General features: G+C 34.3%; 1 protein-coding gene across 3 annotated transcripts in view; it reads right to left on the bottom strand.

Moving 5' to 3' along the window:
* The window catches only part of TMEM156 (transmembrane protein 156), a 40,247-nt gene extending 21,467 nt beyond the window's left edge, over nt 1-18,780 (bottom strand). For 2 of the 3 annotated variants that reach the window (XM_014827407.3, XM_044767696.2), the window contains exons 1-2: nt 18,615-18,780; nt 1,948-2,217 (exon numbers count right to left, since the gene is read on the bottom strand). In XM_014827407.3, coding sequence (XP_014682893.1) covers nt 1,948-2,217; nt 18,615-18,702 — 358 coding nt within the window. In that variant the 5' untranslated portion in view covers nt 18,703-18,780. The remainder of the gene's footprint in view (nt 1-1,947; nt 2,218-18,614) is intronic. The other variant, XM_014827406.3, reaches the window with a different exon arrangement.
* Nucleotides 18,781-19,021: the final 241 nt, after the last annotated feature.

Genomic DNA, 19,021 nt, shown 5'->3' with positions numbered 1-19,021 from the left:
ACCTTAACTAATTACATCTGCAAAGACCCTATTTCCAAATAATATCACATTCTGGAGATACTGGAGGTTGGGACTTCAATATAATTCAATCCATAACACACATGTTAACCTAACACTTTGCCACTGCCCATAAATAGATGGAGTCTAATATCTTTCCACTTGAATCTGGGTGGGAAGGGTTGTGACTTGCTTGTAACCAATCAAGTGCAGAGGAAGTGACACTGAATGGACGAGGCCAGAAAAGGTCAAGCAATTTCTGCCTTGTTCTTTGGAGCATTAATATTGGAGCCTTGAACAACTATGAGTTCAACAACTCAAGGCCACCATGCTGTGAGGGAGACCAAATTAGCCCAAGTAGAGAGACCACATAGGAAAACTCTGAGACTACATTAAAAGAGAGATGCCCACCTGCCTCTAGCCCCTCTTGCCCCCTCCATTTTAGTTCCAGTAACTGTCTAACTCCAATAGCATGAAATGCTCCAAGCCAGAAATGCCCAGTTACGCTCATTCTGAAACCCTGACCCACCAAAAAAAAAAAAAGAAGTGATAAAATGATTGCTGTTGTTTTAAGCCACTGAGTTTTGGGATGATTTGTTACACAGCCATAGCAACTGGGATAACTTATCACTGAACTGCTTTTGCTTTTCAAGGAGGCAGAGAAGTAGCATCTGTGAGCTACCAACTCTTAACATATTTCCTCATTCTCTATTATCATAAAGGTATCTTTCCCAATTTGCTTTCTAGTGAATTTGACCCAGAACCCTGCAATAGTCACAGCACTACTTGAATAAGAAGAGAAGAAAAGACGTATCTATATTGCACTTCATCTAAAGTCAACGCCAAGAAATCTTGGTCCCATTCAGAAAGAAGGGAAAAAATGCCAATATAGAGCAATACAGGAAGCAGTCTTGCTAAATAGGTGTAAGCAATAAATCAGATGTTTGGCCTTGAGGCCAGTAGTATATTTTATGACTGTAAATGAATAATTTTTCAAAGATCGATTTGGTTTAATCAAAAAATTGATTCAATTTAATTAAATAATAGATACTGACCTCATAATAAATGCAAGGTTCAGTTAGGCACTACAGATAATACATATTCTTCTATTTGTTCATTCATTCATTAAACAAATATTTACTGAATGCCTAATGTCAGACATTATTCTAAGATATAGAAATATAATAGTGAACAAAGACAAAGTCCTTGCCATCAAGAGGCTCATTGGATAGGTAGCCAAGTGAAAAGACAATTGTATACCATGGATAAATGTTAGGCAGGAGTAATTACAAATGCATCAAAGATTTAATGACTCCTTGGAAAATCAAAGTGTGATTTTACTATGAGAACCTGCTAGTTTACTTTGATTTTTTTTTTTAAGGAAGATTAGCCCTGAGCTAACATCTGCTGCAAATCCTCCTCTTTTTGCTGAGGAAGACTGGCCCTGAGCTAACATCTGTGCCTATCTTCCTCTACTTTGTATGTGGGTCGCCTGCCCCAGCATGGCTTGACAAACGGTGCCTACATCCGCACCCAGGAACCGAACTGGGGAACCCCAGGCCGCCAAAGCAGAGCACGTGAATTTAACCTCTTAGCCACCGGGCTGGCCTCTACTTAGAATATTTTTAATTCACTTTTTTCAGTTCATTTTTTTAAAATTCAATATCTTTGAAGACAGCATGTTAAATAATCCTTTACCCATCAAAGGTATATGAATTACAGTGGCACTTTGATGTATTTTGAGAATACATATTGTGTTTTTGATAAATCAAAGTAAACCAAGAATGAGTGATATCCCAAAGCTTTGTGCATCACTCATCAAGAGCCACACCACCAGGAGTTCCAGTGCCACTGGACTTGAAATTGGAATATATCATTAATACTTTTTTTTAACAGAATAAAGTCATTTATCCTTAATAAATTTTATTCTTACTTTCCCTTTTCACGTACCTTTTGATGTTTGTTCCTGAGAAATAAAATCCATATCTCCTTTAGACTCACAAACCAAACATGAGGAGCACATTTGAAATTCACTCGTGAAGTCCTGGCAAATCCTGGTGAAGTTTTGAAAGTTGGTGTGATTTAGAAAGATTCCCATAATAGTCTGAGTTTCCCTTAGTGGTTGTAGGAAAGTCACGAAGGACAAGTTCACGGAGGAGAGTGAATAGGTGAGATTAGTTTGTAAACACCCTTCCAGACATGATAGCTTCAAGATGTTTCCTATAAAGGAAAAAAAAGAAAACTTTCTTTACTGTGAAATTCTGAGTTTTGGGCATTCAGATAAATACACAGTAAGCTCACAGTTTTTCTGAGGCAAATTCAGTACATTTCAGCTTATCAGTGACAAGAATTTGTTCTTACATGAATTAACAATACCTACTCCATTGAAATATTTCTTTTTAAAATTTGCCAACATTCCCTATTAATTTCCAAAGAACAGAAGTCCTTCTAGAGCAGTGCTCGGAAACCCTAGCATTTTAGCCATTCTCTCTTCTGGAAAAGTTTTAATGGACAACCCTTAGGTTCCCCTGAATCTATCTCTTCCAAAATAGAGGTTCAAGTCAACTGCAAGGAGTTGAACAAGGAATGGCAAACTTGAACAGTTTCTCTGTTTTAGTTTTTGAGGGCTGCTGTAGTAAATAACTACGACCTTGGTGGTTTAAAGCAAGAGAAATTTATTCTCATGCAATTCCAGAGGCGAGAAGTTCAACACTAGTTTTACTGGTTTGAAATCTAGGTGTCTACAGGACCACGCTCCCTCTGAAGGCCCTAGGGAAGAATCTGTTCCTTGTCCCTCTTCCAACTTTTGGCGGCTGCTGGCATTCCTTGACTTGTGGCTACACGATCATTTGCCTTCTACTCTTGTCTCTGTCTTCTACTCTTCTGCCTGTGTCAAATCTCCCACTGCCTCTCTCTTATAAGGACACTTGTGATTGGATTAAGAGCCCACCAGAATAATGCAAGATAATCTCCCCATCTCAAGATCCTTAACTGAATCACAGCTGTAGAGACCGTTTTTCCTCACAAGGTAACATTTACAGGTTCCAGGGGTTAGCACCTGATATCTTTGGGTGGCCATTAGTCAACCTACCTGGACCTCCAAAGATGCAATTTAACAGGGTGACATCATAACTTTTATTTTTGTCTGAAGGCAAACATCAGGTATGGAAATGATGGTATAATAGAAAGAACACTGAGTTCAAAACAAAAGACTCTAGTGCTATATCTGCCATTAGCCAAGATGCTTGGACAATTAGTCTCTGTGAGTGTTATCTTCTCATCAGCGAAAGAGAGATAATAATTCTAGACCCTGCTAACCTCATGGGATTCTGGCAGCATCAAGTGTTATAGTGCACATGAAAATACTTTGGAAATTGGTACAAATGTGTATTATTTAAAATGCAAACCCATATTCCAAAGTAAAACTTCAAAATTCATGCTTCATTTAGGATAGCATTATCTATGATTTAATCCACACAAGTAATTAAAGCTGACCATATAAAACTTGGGAATCTCTATTTAACAGTATTGATCACCTAAGGAAGACGTAACTTCTCTTTCAGACATTCCCAGTCTGGCAGGCATTTGCTAGTATGAGGAAATAACTGGCATGCTCAATTTCACCTTTATGTCTTTCTTTACTATCTCTCATATAATCATATAGGGCAAAACGTATTATTGAAAGTTTCTAAATAATGTAGAACACAATGAAAGAATTACTTCATTTTTTGGAATGATTACTCCTAGTCATAGATTTTGGTTCAAACTTAAAAGAAAATCAAGCTATTGATTTATATTAAAGCATGTTTTTTACTTGTGGAGTTTGTACTGTAATAGCAATTCCATAAGTGTTTCACTTACTGATGATAATATTTTTATTATTTAGCAAATTAAAGGCTTGCTTCCCAGCCCTCTACACTTGAAATAGCTTCTGTAATAACTGACATGTGATTTCCAGCTATAAAAACACTTCATACTTGAGTTGCTATAAAGGTTTTTTTGCAGGAGGAAATGGTATTTTACTCAAATACACAATTTTATAATGTCTTAATATATTTATAAATAAAATTGTAATAAAATTGTAACTGATTTTTAAAAATAATAATAATGTCCCAGGAAAGAGACAGAAATGTACCATCTGACAGAAGTCTATAATCTATAGCTTTTTTATATTACTAAAACACATGAAAACGTTCTTGCCATCTCTCCATTTTCCTCACTGGCATTTTTCATCTTATGAAATTTTAAACTCCTCGAATTTATATTCCTATTATATGACCAGCAAAGGAGATAAAGAAATTTTTATGTGAACGTTGCAATCTTCTTATCCAAAAAGTGACCAACTGGGCTTTATGGAATTGATGCGATGTCCTCTATATTTAGCTAAGAGGTCATTTTATGATGGCTTTTAAACCTTAGTTTTAAAGAATTCAATTGAAAAAGAAATAAATAGAGGACATATCCTTCCCTGGCATAATTTTAAGAAGTAAATGAATTCTACTCAATCATTGTTGTTATCAGGTGAGCTATATTCTCATCTCCATATATAAGGATTTATGAATTTAACTATGCCATTAATATTGCTAGGAGTCAGACATCTGAATTCTCACTCCCAGAGATAGAAATGCATTCCAGAATTACTCCAGTACTAAAACTGCCATCTCTCAGAGTAAGTTTATAAAATACTAAATAGAATTAGGAAAATACATTACAGTATAGGACAAATGCCCAAGTCAGCTATTTTTTCTTTTTAAAAAAAGCAAAGAACAAGACTAAAGAAACATCAACTATCTTTATTTTCTTTTTACACTTTTATTATAAAAATATACCACACATAAGCATATACGAAATACATTGTGCCAGTTAAAGAATAATAAAAATAAGCAAACACCCATGTATCTAGCACCCAATTAAAAAACAGGATATCATCAACATCTCTGAAGCACCTTATCCCTTTCCATTCCTACACACTCCTTCTTTCCCACAGGTTAACCAGTCATGAATTTTGTGTTTATTATTCCTTTTCTTTATCTTAGAGCCTTTTCAAAATGTACATATTCTCAAATAACATTGTTTCATTTAACATAGTTTAGAAATGTATGCACAGGTATGGAATATACTGTATTATCGTCTATGACTTGCCTTTTTTGCTTAATATGTTTTAGTCATGTTGCTGCAAATAATCGTAGCTAATTACCTGTGATATCCTTTTGAATGAATATACCACAACTTATTCATTCATTCTTCTGACAGTGAACATTTGGGTTGTTTCTATTTTTGCTGTTATGAATAATGCTGCTATGAACTGTAACTCTCATACGTTGCTGGTGGGAATGTAAAATAGTACAACCACTTTGGAAAATAGATTTTTTATTTTCTTTAAGTTAAACATATATTTAGCATATGACCCAACAATTCTACTCCTAGGAATTTACACAAGAGAAATAAAAACATATGTCCACACAAATGCCTGTACATGAATTTTCACGGCAGCTTTTTATTCATAATAGCCAAGAACTGGAAACAATCCAAATGTCCAACAACTGGTGAATCTATAAACAATTCCTGACATACCCATATAATGGAGTACTACTCAGCCACACAAAGGAAGAAAATACTAATATGAACAACAACATGGATGAATCTCAAATACATTATGCCAAGGGAAAGAAGCCAGATAGATACAAGTGACTACATACTGTGATCCCATTTATACGAAATCCTAGAAAATAGAAAACTATATTGACAGTGGGAGGAGAGCTCTTCTGCAAAGGAAAAAGAGGAAGCTTTGGGGAGTGTTGGAAAGTTTTATATTTTGATTGTGGTGGTAGTTACCTTGGTATAAACATTTGTCAAACCTGGAACTATACACTTAAAATGGGATCATTTTATTATAAGTAAATTATATGTCAATAAACTTTTTGGGTTTTGTTTGTTTGTTTTTTGCTGAGGAAGATTGGCCCTGAACTAACATCTGTGCCCACCTGCCTCTATTTTGTATGTGGGACACTGCCACAGCATGGCTTGATGAAAAGTGTGTAGGTCCATGCCCAGGATCCAAATCTGCCAACCCTGGGCCACCGAAGCAGAGCACACAAACTTAACCACTACACCATCAGGCAGGCCCCAGTAAAGTTTATTTTTAAATAATGTTCCTATGAATGTTCATGAACATGTCCCCTGGTACACAAATACAGAAGTTTCTCTAGCATACACACTGAGCGAAATTGCTGGGTATTCAGTATGTGCATCTTTGATTTTACTAGAAAATGCCAAATTATTTTACTAAGTGGTTGTACCAATTTATACTCTTACCTGCAATATATAAAGGTTCCCATTGACACATTCCTTGGCCAGTGCTTTTCAAGTTTTGCCAATTTGATGAGTGTTAAATAGAATCTCATCATGGTGTAAAGTGTATTTCCTAGTTTTCCTTACTTTTCCTTTTTCTGTTAGGTTGTTTGTCTTTTCTTATTAATGTTTAGGAGTTCTTTAAACTTTCTGTTTAAAAATGTAAGAAGTTCTTTAAATATTCTGTTTACAATTTTAAGAAGTTCTTTAAATTTTTTATCAAGGTATTGTCTCACAGTTTGTACCTTGTCTGTTCATTTTTACTATGTTCTTTTTGTTAAAAGGAAGTATTTAATTTGAATGTAGTGAATTTATCAATCATTTCTTTACAATTTGTACTTTGCGTCTGGTTTAAGAAACCCTTCTCCCTTAAAGTTTAAAAGATCTTCTCCTACATTTTCTTCTAAAAGTTTTAAAGTTTTGCCTGTTACATTTAAATTCTTAATCTATCTCAAATTGTGCACAGTGTGAGTTAGGAAACCAAATTTACTTTTTCCATATGGATAATCAATTGTACTAGCATTTATTGAGTAATCTGTCTTTCCCTCATTATCTGTAATAACACCTCTGTCATATATCAAGCATCCATGTAGGTATAAGTATGTTTCTGGGTTCTCAATTTTGTTCCATCAGTCCATTTATCCATCTTTCCAAAGATCATACTGACTTAATTACTTCTGCTTTGTATAAAAGCTTTTATATCTGATAAGAAAAGTCCCCTCATCTTGTTCATTTTCTTTGGGAGTGTCTTACTATTCTTGTCCTTTTGCTCTTTCTGATAAATTTTAGAATCAGCTTGTTGAGTTTGATGAAGAATCCAGTTGTAATTCTTAATTGAATCTCAAAATCAGCTGGAGGAGAAAGACATGACACTGAGTTCCTCCTCTCACTCCTTTCTTCCTTTCTTTCTGTTTATATAGGTTTTCCCTGATATCTTTCAATAAAGTTTCCAAATTCTCTCCATTATGGCCCCATACATCTTTTGTTAGATTTTTCTCCTAGGTATCTTACTTTTTATTGCTATTATCAATAGCATCTTTTAAGAAATATGTTTTCTCTTTATTTCCACATAAGAGTATGTGGAAATACAATTGACTTTTTTTCTTTTTTTTTTGAGGAAAATTAGCCCTGAGTTACCATCTGCCACCAATCCTCCTCTTTCTGCCGAGGAAGACTGGCCCTGAGCTAACATCCATGCCCATCTTCCTCCTCTTTATATGTGGGACGCCTGCCACAGCATGGCTTGACAAGTGGTGCATAGGTCTGCACCCAGGATCCGAACAAGTGAACCCCAGGCCACGGAAGCAGAATGTGCAAACCTCATCGCTGTGCTACCAGGCAGGCCCCCAATTGACTTTTGAATATCTCATTCTTGCCACTTTATAAGCTTCCTTATTAATTTTCATTTTTTCCTATAAGTATTTTGGACTTTCTATGCAGATATGCATATTGACTACAAATAATGAAAACTTTATACCTTACACCTTTTATTTCTTCTACTTGTCTTATTGTACTGACTTGGATCTCCAGCACCATGATGAACAGAAGTGTTGAAAGTGGGCATCCATGCTTGCTCCTGATCTTAAGAAGAATACTTATAATGTTTTGTCACTGACGATGATATTTCATACCACCATTTTTAAATAGCCTGTATCAGCTTAAGGAAGTTCTCTCCTACTCCTAGTTTGCTAAAAGTTTTTCATTATAAGAGCTGTTGAATATAACTGAATGCTCTTTCAATAACTATTGAGATGATTAGATGGCACTTCTTCTTTAATCTGTTAATACAGTGAATTATATTGTTAGATTTTCTAATGCTAACTCAATCTTGCATTCCAGGAATAAATCTAATTTGATCATTTTTATACATTGCTGCAATCAGATTCTTAATGTTTTGCCTAAAAGTTTTTATCTATGTTTCTAAATGAGAGTGGCCTGTAAATTTTTCTTTTTTATACAGTCTTTGTTGTGTTTGGATACCAAGATATGCTAGTCTTAAAAAATAAATTAGAAAATGTTCCCCCTTTTCTATTTTCTGAAAAGGTTTATTATAAAATTGAATTTATCTCTTCAATCCATTTCTTGAAAGTTTGGCAGAACTTGCATGTAAAATCATCTGAACCTAGTGTTTCTTTCAGGGAAAATTAAATCATTGGCTCAATTTCTTTAATTATTGTACAACTCTTTGGATCTTCCATTTCCTCCCAAGTTTTGGTAAGCTATATTTTTCTAGAAATGTGTCCATATGTTTTAAATTTACTAACTTAAAGCTATTTATAATAATCTCTCATTACATTTTTAATTTCTGTTATGTCCCTTTTTCATTCCTAACACTAGTTACTTGCATCTTCTCATTTTTTGATTATTAAGTTTTAGTAGGCAGAATATCGGCCTCCCGAAGATATCCACATCGTAATTCCCAGAATTGTGAATATGTTACATTACATGGCAAAGAGAAATTAAGACAGAAGACAGAATTAAGATTGCTGATGAACTGATCTTAAAATAGGTAAATTACCCTGGATTATCCAGGTGGGCCTAACGTAATCACAATATAGAAGATGGTGGCAGAAGCATCTGTGACAGAGTAATACCACGTGAGAAAGTCTCAACAGGCCATTGCTGGCTTAGAAGATGGAAGAACGCCACAAGCCAAGGAATGCAGGCAGCTTCCAGAAGCTGGAAAAGAAAAGAAAATAGATTTTCACCTAGAACCTTCAGAAAGGAATACAGCCCTACTAAGAAGTTGATTTTAGCCCCGTGAGACCTCTGTTGGACTTCTACCTACAGAAATATAAGATAGTAAGTTTGTGTTGGTTTAAGCTACTAAGTTTGTGGTCATTTGTAAAGCAGCCATAAGAAACTAACACATTAATCATTGCAGAAGTTTGTCCATTTAATTACTCTTTCCAAAGAACCAATTTTTTACTTTATTGACCCTTTCGATTGTGTCTTTTAATTTCATTGACTTTTGCTCTTGTCTTCATTATTTCCTGCCTTCTACTTTCCTTGGGTTTATCTCACTGCTCTTCTGCTATCTCATGTATAAGCTTTGAAAGCTATACATTTTCTTCTAAATACCTACTATTTTTGTAGCATCCCACAAGTTTAAATAGATATCATTTTCATCATTATTCAGTTGTTACTATTTTCTAATTTCCACTATGACTTCTTCTCAAATGTGGGTTATTTAAAAGTGAATTTTTTACATTTCCAAATACATTGTTTGGTTTTAGTTTTCTTTTTGTTATTAGATTCTAACTTAATCACACTTAGTTAGATACATATATTAAAGATCGTTTGAAATTTATTGCGGCTTGCTTTTATGCCCTGGTAGGTGGTGAATTTTTCTTAGTGTTCCATAAGTTCCTGAAAGAATGTGTATTCCCAAATGTTGAGTTCAGTATTCTAAATATGTCCATTAGATAAAACTAGTTGTTTGAATTGTTTGAATCATCTATATTCCTATTCTTTGTTCATTTGATTATATTTTATACTGAGAAATATGTTTAGAATCTCCCACTGTAATAATGGATTTATAAATGTCTCTTTTAAGCTATCTTATTAGGGACATTCTGATTTGGAATTGATAGGTATTCCTGTGAATGGAATCTTTCCTCTGTATATACTGACCTTCTTTACTGCTAGTGATGTGTTTGATCTTACAATCTTACGTTAATGCAATGATACGTGCTTTCTTCAGTTACTATTTCCTCCCTATATTTTTCTCATTCTTTTACTGTTATGTTTATTCCCTAATGCTTTAGAGAGATCTCTTTTAAAGGTCATATTGCTTGAAATTGTTTTTTCTTCCAGTCTGATAATTTTTTGTCTTTTTACCTGAATAGATTTGCCTATTTACATTTACTGGGATCATTGATATATTTAGATTTAAATATACCATATTATCTAGTGATTTCTATTTGTCCCACTTTCCCTATTACCTTTCTTGCTGTCTATTGAATTGATTTAGAGGGATTTTTTTCTCATTTCATTGTTTTTCCCTTTAGTTATTTGAAGGTTAGACACTATATTTCTATTATTTTAGTAAGTCTTAACATGCATCTTAACAAAAGTCTAAATTCAATCCATAGTCTTACCCTCTCTCAAACAATATAAGAATCTAAGAATACTGTACTCTGATCACATCATTCCTGACTTAAATGATATTTTTGTATAGCATTTTAATTCTCTTGTTTCTTCATTGACACATAAATTAGTAGGGTTTTCTTTACAGTTCATATTTTCCAGATTTATTTAGGTTTACTCAAATGTCTATAATTATTATTGGATTTTTTCTCCTGTCATTTCTTCTTGCATCTCTGGCCTTTCTTCTGGATTATATTCTTTCTCCTGAAGTTACTTCTCTAAAAGTTCCTTCACTGAGGATCTGCTGATTATAAACTCTCTGCTTTGTTCAACTGAAAATGTACATTTCACCAATTCTACACTGACCGTAATTTCACCCCAGAACTTTGCAGCCATTATTCCATTGCCTTCTGATTTTCATTGTTGCTTTCAAGAAGGGAGCTGTCAGCTTAATAATTGTTCCTTTGAAAATAATATGCCTTTATCTCTGGTTATTTTTAAAGATCTCTTTAGTTTTCACGTTCTACATAATTTCTTATTTATTCTGTTTGGGATTTGTTGGGTTTCCTGAACCTCAGGCTTTGTGTCTTTCATCACTCTGTAAAATTCTCAGCCACATCTCTTCAAATATTGCCTTTTTCCCATTCTATCTCTTCTCTCCTTTTGCACCTTTTATTAGAAATATCGCCCTTTGTTCTCTATGTCTCTTAACCTCTGTTTCATATTTTCTACTTCTCCAGCTCTCTGAAATATGCTCTTGATAATTGCTTCAGATCTATATTCCAGTTCATCGTTATTCAGTTGTGTCTAATCTGTTTATTCTATTCCTCGTGTTTCTACTTCAAGTTAGTATATTTTCGTAATTAGAATTTCCAGTTGGTTCTTTTTCAAATCTGCATGGTTATTTTTAATAATCTTGTTTCTTATTCATATTTTTGATATTATTTTTTATTTATTGAAACAAATTGAAAACTTACTTTATATTATATCTTGTAATTCCAATGTCTGAATTCTTTAGAGATCTGATTCTGCTATTTGTTGCTTCTGTTGACTCTTGCCTGTTGAGTCTTTATGTGTTTTATGATTTTTATAGTATCTCAGGCTCCTTAGAATTTTACTCAGGAAATATTTGAGATCTGGGTTGAAAATGTTTTCCTCCAGAGAGGATTGGTATTTGCCTCTACTTGGTGTCTAATGGTACCACTAACTCAAAACCACTTTAAATTAAATTCTTGGGTTGGGCTTTTCTCACCTCACAGAAAATGACCCTCAATATCCAAATTAAGTCCAGCTTATCTTCCCAAACTCTCAAGGGGGATTTTTTCTTTTCTCTATCCAGAGCCTAGGTGGAGGCAGACAGATTTCCTTATAGCCAGACAGATTTTATCCTTAATTACTCTTTCATGAAGCGTGGCACCTTTTCCAACCCAGCCTAAGGCTCTGGCTTGTGTCCCCCTATGTGAGGCTCAATGCAACTGAGACCCCAGGCCACCAAGAATTGGTAGATATTCCAGAGATGACCAATACATTCGCTCTTGCTAATCCACCTAGATTTGTAATTTCTAGCTGTTTTCAACATTTGAGGAGTTTTCTTGTTTTCTTATAAGTTCAACTATGTATTTTTAATCTGTCTTAGCTCACAGTTTTAGATATTTTATTCCAGGAATGTGTCTCAAGGTTTGATTGCAAGAACAGAAGTCACACCTATCTGTTGACCTTTAAAAATGATAAGTGGGAATTTATAATAAAACCTTCATGTTTGACAGACAATAGGAACTCCAGAAAATACTCTACGTCAAGTCATATTTTCCCAATACCTAAGCTATTCCTCTGTTAACTAGTTGTCAGGGAACTTTGGAAGAAGCATGAGATTTTTCTCAAACAATATGTATTTTAAGTGTTATTGCTTCAACATAGTAAATGTAAACTAGAGAAAATAAGAAATTTTGCCACTAAAAACATAGCTAGTATAACCACTTTGAAGAAGCATTTGGCAGTTTCTTATAAAATTAAATATACTCAGCTATTCCACTGCTAGTTACCCGATAGAATGAAAATATATGTTCACATAAAGACTCGTACAAGAATGTTCATAGCAGCATATTTATAATAACCGAAAACTGGAAACAACCCATGGCTGAATGGACAAATGTGGCATATTTGTACAATGGACTATTTAGCAATAAAAAGATAGGAACTACTGATGCACTCAATAACGTAGATGAATCTCAAAAACATTATGCTTAGCTAAAGGAGACAGACCAGAAGTAGATACTGTGTGATGACTCCATTTATATGAAGTATAAGAAGGGACAAGACTAAACTATGGTGACACAGGTCAGAAACCTCCCTTGGGGTTGGGAGGAGATTTGGCAGGAAAGGGCAGGAGAAATCATTCTGGGAGTGATGAAAATCTGTGTCTTGTGTCAGGTGGTAGTTACACAGGTACATACAACTGTCAAAATTCACCGAACTAGCACTTAAGATCTTTCCATTTTATTGTGTGTAAATTATGCCTTCAAAAAAAATAACCAAACCAAAGCAAACATAGCCAATTGTTTCTAAAGATGTTTCATCATTATTGGATATTCTGTAGTATAATTCAGCAACTGAAAAATATTAGCTGCCAGGATAGGGGAGAGCTTTTGGTTTAGCGGCCTAATTTACAGAGACATTGGTTAACCTATGTTGTTTTCCTTTGGTTACAGATCCGCCTCTTTAACAACTGGCATAGACTCAAAAGAGTATCAATTTCAATAGTAACAATTCAAACAATTATATTTCCATTGTGGGTCCAATAGTTGAAGCTTCTCTGCTAATATTGAGTGGGAAAGGGAAAAAAAAGAAAAGATCATGTCGTGCACAGATGATGCATCCATGACATTAACCAGGTCAGAAACAGAAGAGTCTAGAGAAGAAATGGATTTATTCATAGAACATTTGGGGAAGGCAATAAAAATATTTTCTGGGGACCAAGGGCAAAATTTTGAGTTACTTTTAACTTATGATAGTAGTATATGAACTACAGATTTGGAACATAAGAGACGTCTGGCTTTACTTGTCAAAAAACTGGAAATAAGTGCACATTATGAAATTCTTCATGGGAAAAAAAAGGGTAGGAAAATGACTTAGGGTAAAGAGATACATATCTTTTAAGTAAAAGGTTCTGTGAAATAAATTTCACAGACTATGCAACCTAAAAGTCCTAGGTTTGTAATGAAATTTTTTGTTTTGAAAATGTAAGGTGAGAATAATGATGCCTGGCTTGCCTAAATCAAAGATGGTTGTGAGGAGGGCCAGTCCGGTGGTGTAGAGGTTAAGTTCACATGCTCCGCTTTGGCGGCCCAGGGTTCACAGGTACATATCCGGGGCATGGACCTAGCACCACTTGTCAAGTCACACTGTGGTGGCATCCCACATAACACAGAGGAAGATTGGCAACAGATGTTAGCTCAGGGCCAAGCTTCCTCATGGAAAAGAAAAAAAAAAAGATGGTTGTGAGGATCTGATGAGAAATGCTTCCCTCAAGAATGTTTCCTTTTTTTCCTTTACAATATGAAAATTCACTCAATCAACGAATACTCATTGAGTGCCTCCTAATGTGACAGATACTGTTCTAAGTGCTTGAAATATGAACTAAATAGACAAAAACCTCATTTTCATTGAGCTTACATTCTTTTTCTTATTTTTTTGGAGGAACACCAGCCCTGAGCTAACATCCGTGCCCATCTTCCTCTACTTTATACGTGGGATGCCTACCACAGCATGGCTTGCCAAGCAGTGCCATGTCCGCACCTGGGATCTGAACTGGTGAACCCCAAGCTGCCAAAGTGGAACATGAAACCTTAACTGCTGTGCCACTGGGCAAGCCCTGAGCTTACATTCCATTCCGAGAAATCAGACAACAAAAAATACACACAATAAATGAGTAAATTATATAGGTGATAAGTGCTATGGAGGAAAGAAAAGCACAGTGTAAGGGGAAGATGCATTACCTCGTCAGTGTTTTAGAGCAAGTCATTTTTTCTAGAAAAACAAAAAAGATATACAGAAAGAATATTTCATTTATCCACCATGAAATGAGATAAGCAGTTAGAAAGCATCCCCAGCAAGGGTTGTTGCTATGGTAACCTAATAGATGAGAGAATAAGGCTTGTTCTGCCAAAACAGGGAAAAGCTTTATATTCACCAGAATTTTTTTTTGGTCAGCATATGTTGTCTAAAATATATATGTAAAAATATTGTGTCTATGAGTAGCCATTTTAAGACTATAATGATTTAGAAAATCCAGTAAGAAAGAAAATCTTACAACAAAGTAAATGTATCTATCTAAGTTTATTCCTTCTTTCTCAAGACTTTCAGAATAGACTCTCTGCAGAATGATGCTTCACCAGGAATGAGTTGAAATATTTAATAAGTTAAAATGAGTTATTACATGTAAAAGTACTTGTTACTTGGTACACGTATAAGTAGATGTTAAATTTTTAAAAATTTAGGGCCCAGCCCAGTGGCATACTGGTTAAGTTCGCATGCTCTGCTTCGGCAGCCTGGGGTTTGCAGGTTCAGATCCCAGGCCCAGACCTACACACCATTCATCAAGTCAGGCTGTGGCAGCTTCCTACATACAAAGTAGAGGAAGAGTGCCATAGATGTTAGCTCAGGGCCAATCTTTCTCACACACACACACACAAAAATTTAAATAGTTATAAAACTATATCCCAAACCTCATTGGCAATTACTGATTGAATTATTAGTGAGCCAGTTAATAAGAAGAAAATAAACTGCCCATTTTTGAGACCTAAGATAACACTTTGAGGCAAATTAATTGCAGCTACCCTTGAAAACACTGTTCTTTATAATATGGATATAAGTAACGTACACATATGCTCACATGCTTCAGGGTTTATCCTGTAGTTGCAAGTATTTAAAGTTCCTTTGCCTTTATTTTCGTCAATTTCACTGCTCATTAGACTACCATTTCCATCAGAAAGTGTGAAATGGAAGGGGAAATGAAAGCTGGTAAACATAGTTAATGTCAGTTTGGCTCTTAAAAGTAAGTGAGGAAGTCAGGACAGCTTGATAAAATTAGGTTTGAGGTGTTTTCATCTGTGCTATTCCTGTCCCTCATTGCCACAAATTACCAGGAATACGCTTGTATAACTCACTACAATTTTTAGTATCGAGAATTTCTGAGATATTAACATCAGTACATTTTATTTGAAAATCAATAATACTTGCTTCTCTTAGAAAGTGGTCCTGCAAGTAGGTAAGAAGAAATATTAAGTAATCATTAGAACTCTGACCGTTATTTCTCTTTGCAAATGAAAATGGAAGAAACATCCTCCCCCAGACAGGCCTGGAAACAACTTTTACGTTGCGATCGTGACTTTTTACATCACTATTTTAGTAATTACAGTATTGCGTTTAATTATTTTCCAGACAATCCTCCCTCTGACTAAAAACTTCTTGAAGGAAGAATTGCCTTTCATTTTTGCAGCCCTGGGTTCCTAGTACAGTTGAAACATTATTCATAAGTGAAGGAATATGTAAATAAAAGATCAGTGAGATTTACATGAGTTAACCAGGTCTCTCGCTCTTAAACACCGTAAGTCCAACAAAGGCAGGTTAGTGAAGTCTCTTGTTTGGAGCAACCCAGCTGCCTAATTGCAAGAAGCTCTGAATCAAAATATATCCATTCCCTTTATGTCTCCATTATCTACATGCAATATAAGTGTATCAAACCATTATTTTAACTACTGTATCTTAGTATACGCTGCCTTTCCAACAAACTGAAAGTTAGAATAGGCTTTCTTGCCAGTGCATACCCAATGCAAATTCATTAAAAGCCCAACACCCTTGAAGAAGTTCCTCTTCTTTGGTCGTTCGACTAATTAGCTTATACTGTGTAATTATGATAATTGAATATCCTGAGTAATGATTATTCAGAGACTCAGATACATTCTTGATGGAAAATGATCAAACACAGTGCTCTATTTTTAACCTAGGCCTTTAGAGGGTTTATTATTTTGAATCAAATCTATTAAACCTTATGAATACATTATTCCTCATTAAGATTCCTTTTGAATTCATTTGACATGTTAAAGACAGTGTATCAGTAAATAATTTATAAGTAAAAGTCACCTTATAATATTTATTTTAGAAATTACAGTGAAAGAACATAAGAAAAGAGTGAAGAAAAGACACAAGTAACTGATAGGGAGGGTAAGACAACACAGCAGAATCTCAAGGTTAATTTCAGCGTTTCTAGAACACTCAACTTATCATTAAATAATTTCACTAAGTATTTTATTTTATGAAGTACACTGGTTGACAAGTCACCGCATTTCATAAGGCAACTATTATTGTAATTAAAAATTACTTTAGAAAAAGGCAAAACAGTTATGTGCCCTTAGTTTAATCAGTATAAGACTTTATAAAATGAGACTATATGAACTTGTTCCTGGGGACCCACAAATCATTATAAAATATAAGGCATTATTATTACACTATTTCATATGTGAAACATTTTGCCTAATAATCAACTTTTCATTTATGGTGGCTCTGTGCAAAATTACATCAGGACAAAATGGTGGTTTTCAAACATTTTTGTTTGTTGGCCCCAAGGAGGGTTCCTTTGAAACAAAATTCCCAAATAAATCCATCACCACAAAGAGTTTGAGGAAATATCTATGCTGTTCTTGGAGCAGGAAAACAGAAATCACTATTTTAAGTTTGGGCGGGGGCAGTAAAGGTAATATTGGGAGCTGATGTAATCAGCCATGAAACTAAGAGAACAAAAATCCTCATCATTGGTGGTTGATTACTGTCAAGGCATCTGCTCAAAAAAGAAAAACTTTTATCACTCTCTTCTAGTCACCAGTTCTCATAAAACACTAACCCATAGTTAGCAAATACTTTTTTAGGCTGATTAACTGGTTATCATTAGACCCAGCCTGATTTTTTGGAGGTGCTGAGTATGTCGATATGACCCACGCTAGATAACTACTAAGTGAGCTTACTCTCAGGGCACAGAAGCTTAAAATTGAAATAGGTTATCTCTATTCCAATTCTAACTATTCTTCTTATATATTCACCCAGTGAAATCAAGAATTTAAAATATATGCTATGATTGCTTAATCTAAGCAACGGAATGCCAGGAAACCAAGAGAAATTTGAAAAATTCAATCATTCACAAAATTTCACAGTCATGGTGTTTATTTAGCAAAAATATTTTTACCTAGTATTTAGCATCATGTATATGCAACATTAAATAATCATTGGACTATGTCACCAAATGTAATTAGCAAAAATATTTTTATCTGGCCACAACACTATGCATATGCAACAATAAATAATCATTGCAGCAAGTCATCACATATAAATAAGCTTTTCTCTGATTTTCATCAATTCATATGATAATATTTTAATGACAGAATACAGTGTTTTCTTTTTACTTTCTCTTTTTATTAAATTTTAGGGAGCACAATTACCATCCAAATCACATTAATATATTTTAAAATCTTTTACTGACATATAAAAATAGCTTAAATTTACATCTATTTATTTTTCTCCCCTAAGTTTCAGCAATCATATCACAATTCTCTGAAATATTCACAGTTAATTTTGTTCCATTTTTCTCTAGTTACAAACATACATAAACATTCATCTGCTTAAATCTGCACTCACCTTATTTTAATTGTATTTTGAAAATATCAAAATACTTTTGTTTTTCAAAAAAAGCAACAATAATTTATTTGTGTGACATAACTGTGATGGAGGGAATTCAGGCAATTTTGATATAAGAAATGTTATTTTCTTTATAAAATAATTTCAGAATGTAAAAGCATACTTAAAATTGTTTCTAAAGGAAACCTTTGAAGAGCAAAATCATACAATTAGATTATTGTAAACTCAATGTTTGAAATCTAGACTAGAGATTTTAAATATTTCTTTTCCTTTTTTCATTTCATTATTGTATGCTACAATAATTAAGTACTAAAATAAGGTTACTGTGCTATGTAACATAACTATAATTGCAATCTTATTTTATTAGCTTTCAGACACAGAGCTTCAGCTCATGCAGCATATATCCAAAAAGGAGACCTTTCCTGTAACCATTAGCTGACGTAATTTTTAAAAATTAAAAAAGTAAAGATAGATTATAATTATATACTCACCTTTTGGTGTCTTGAAATATTCTGGCAAAATTAAAATGAATGTGATCACTATCGCCAAAAGTAATTTAAGAAGGGCTGTTTTTGTCATGTCTACTCACATGACACACGTGTTCCCATCCAGTACATTGATGGCATGTTTCTTCCTGCTTTAAGTTTTGTCTCTGCGGAACTTCAAGTTTATGCAATTTACCTCATACTCACTTCCTTTTGGGTAAGATGTGAAAAAAAAGAGGGCTTGAACTGAGACTTCTTCATTTTGAGTCACTTTCCATTAAGAAAACTACCTTCAACTAAGCACTTTCAAACTATCTTCTAAACAAGAAATGTAAAGAAGTGATGTCAAGAAGCAAACAGGTCTTGTCCTCACCTAAATCTGAAGCTATTTTCCCATGTTCACCAATCTGTAT

This window comes from Equus asinus, chromosome 3, assembly GCF_041296235.1.
Source record: "Equus asinus isolate D_3611 breed Donkey chromosome 3, EquAss-T2T_v2, whole genome shotgun sequence".
NCBI classification, from domain to species: domain Eukaryota; kingdom Metazoa; phylum Chordata; class Mammalia; order Perissodactyla; family Equidae; genus Equus; species Equus asinus.
This window is presented reverse-complemented; position numbering and strand designations above follow the sequence as displayed.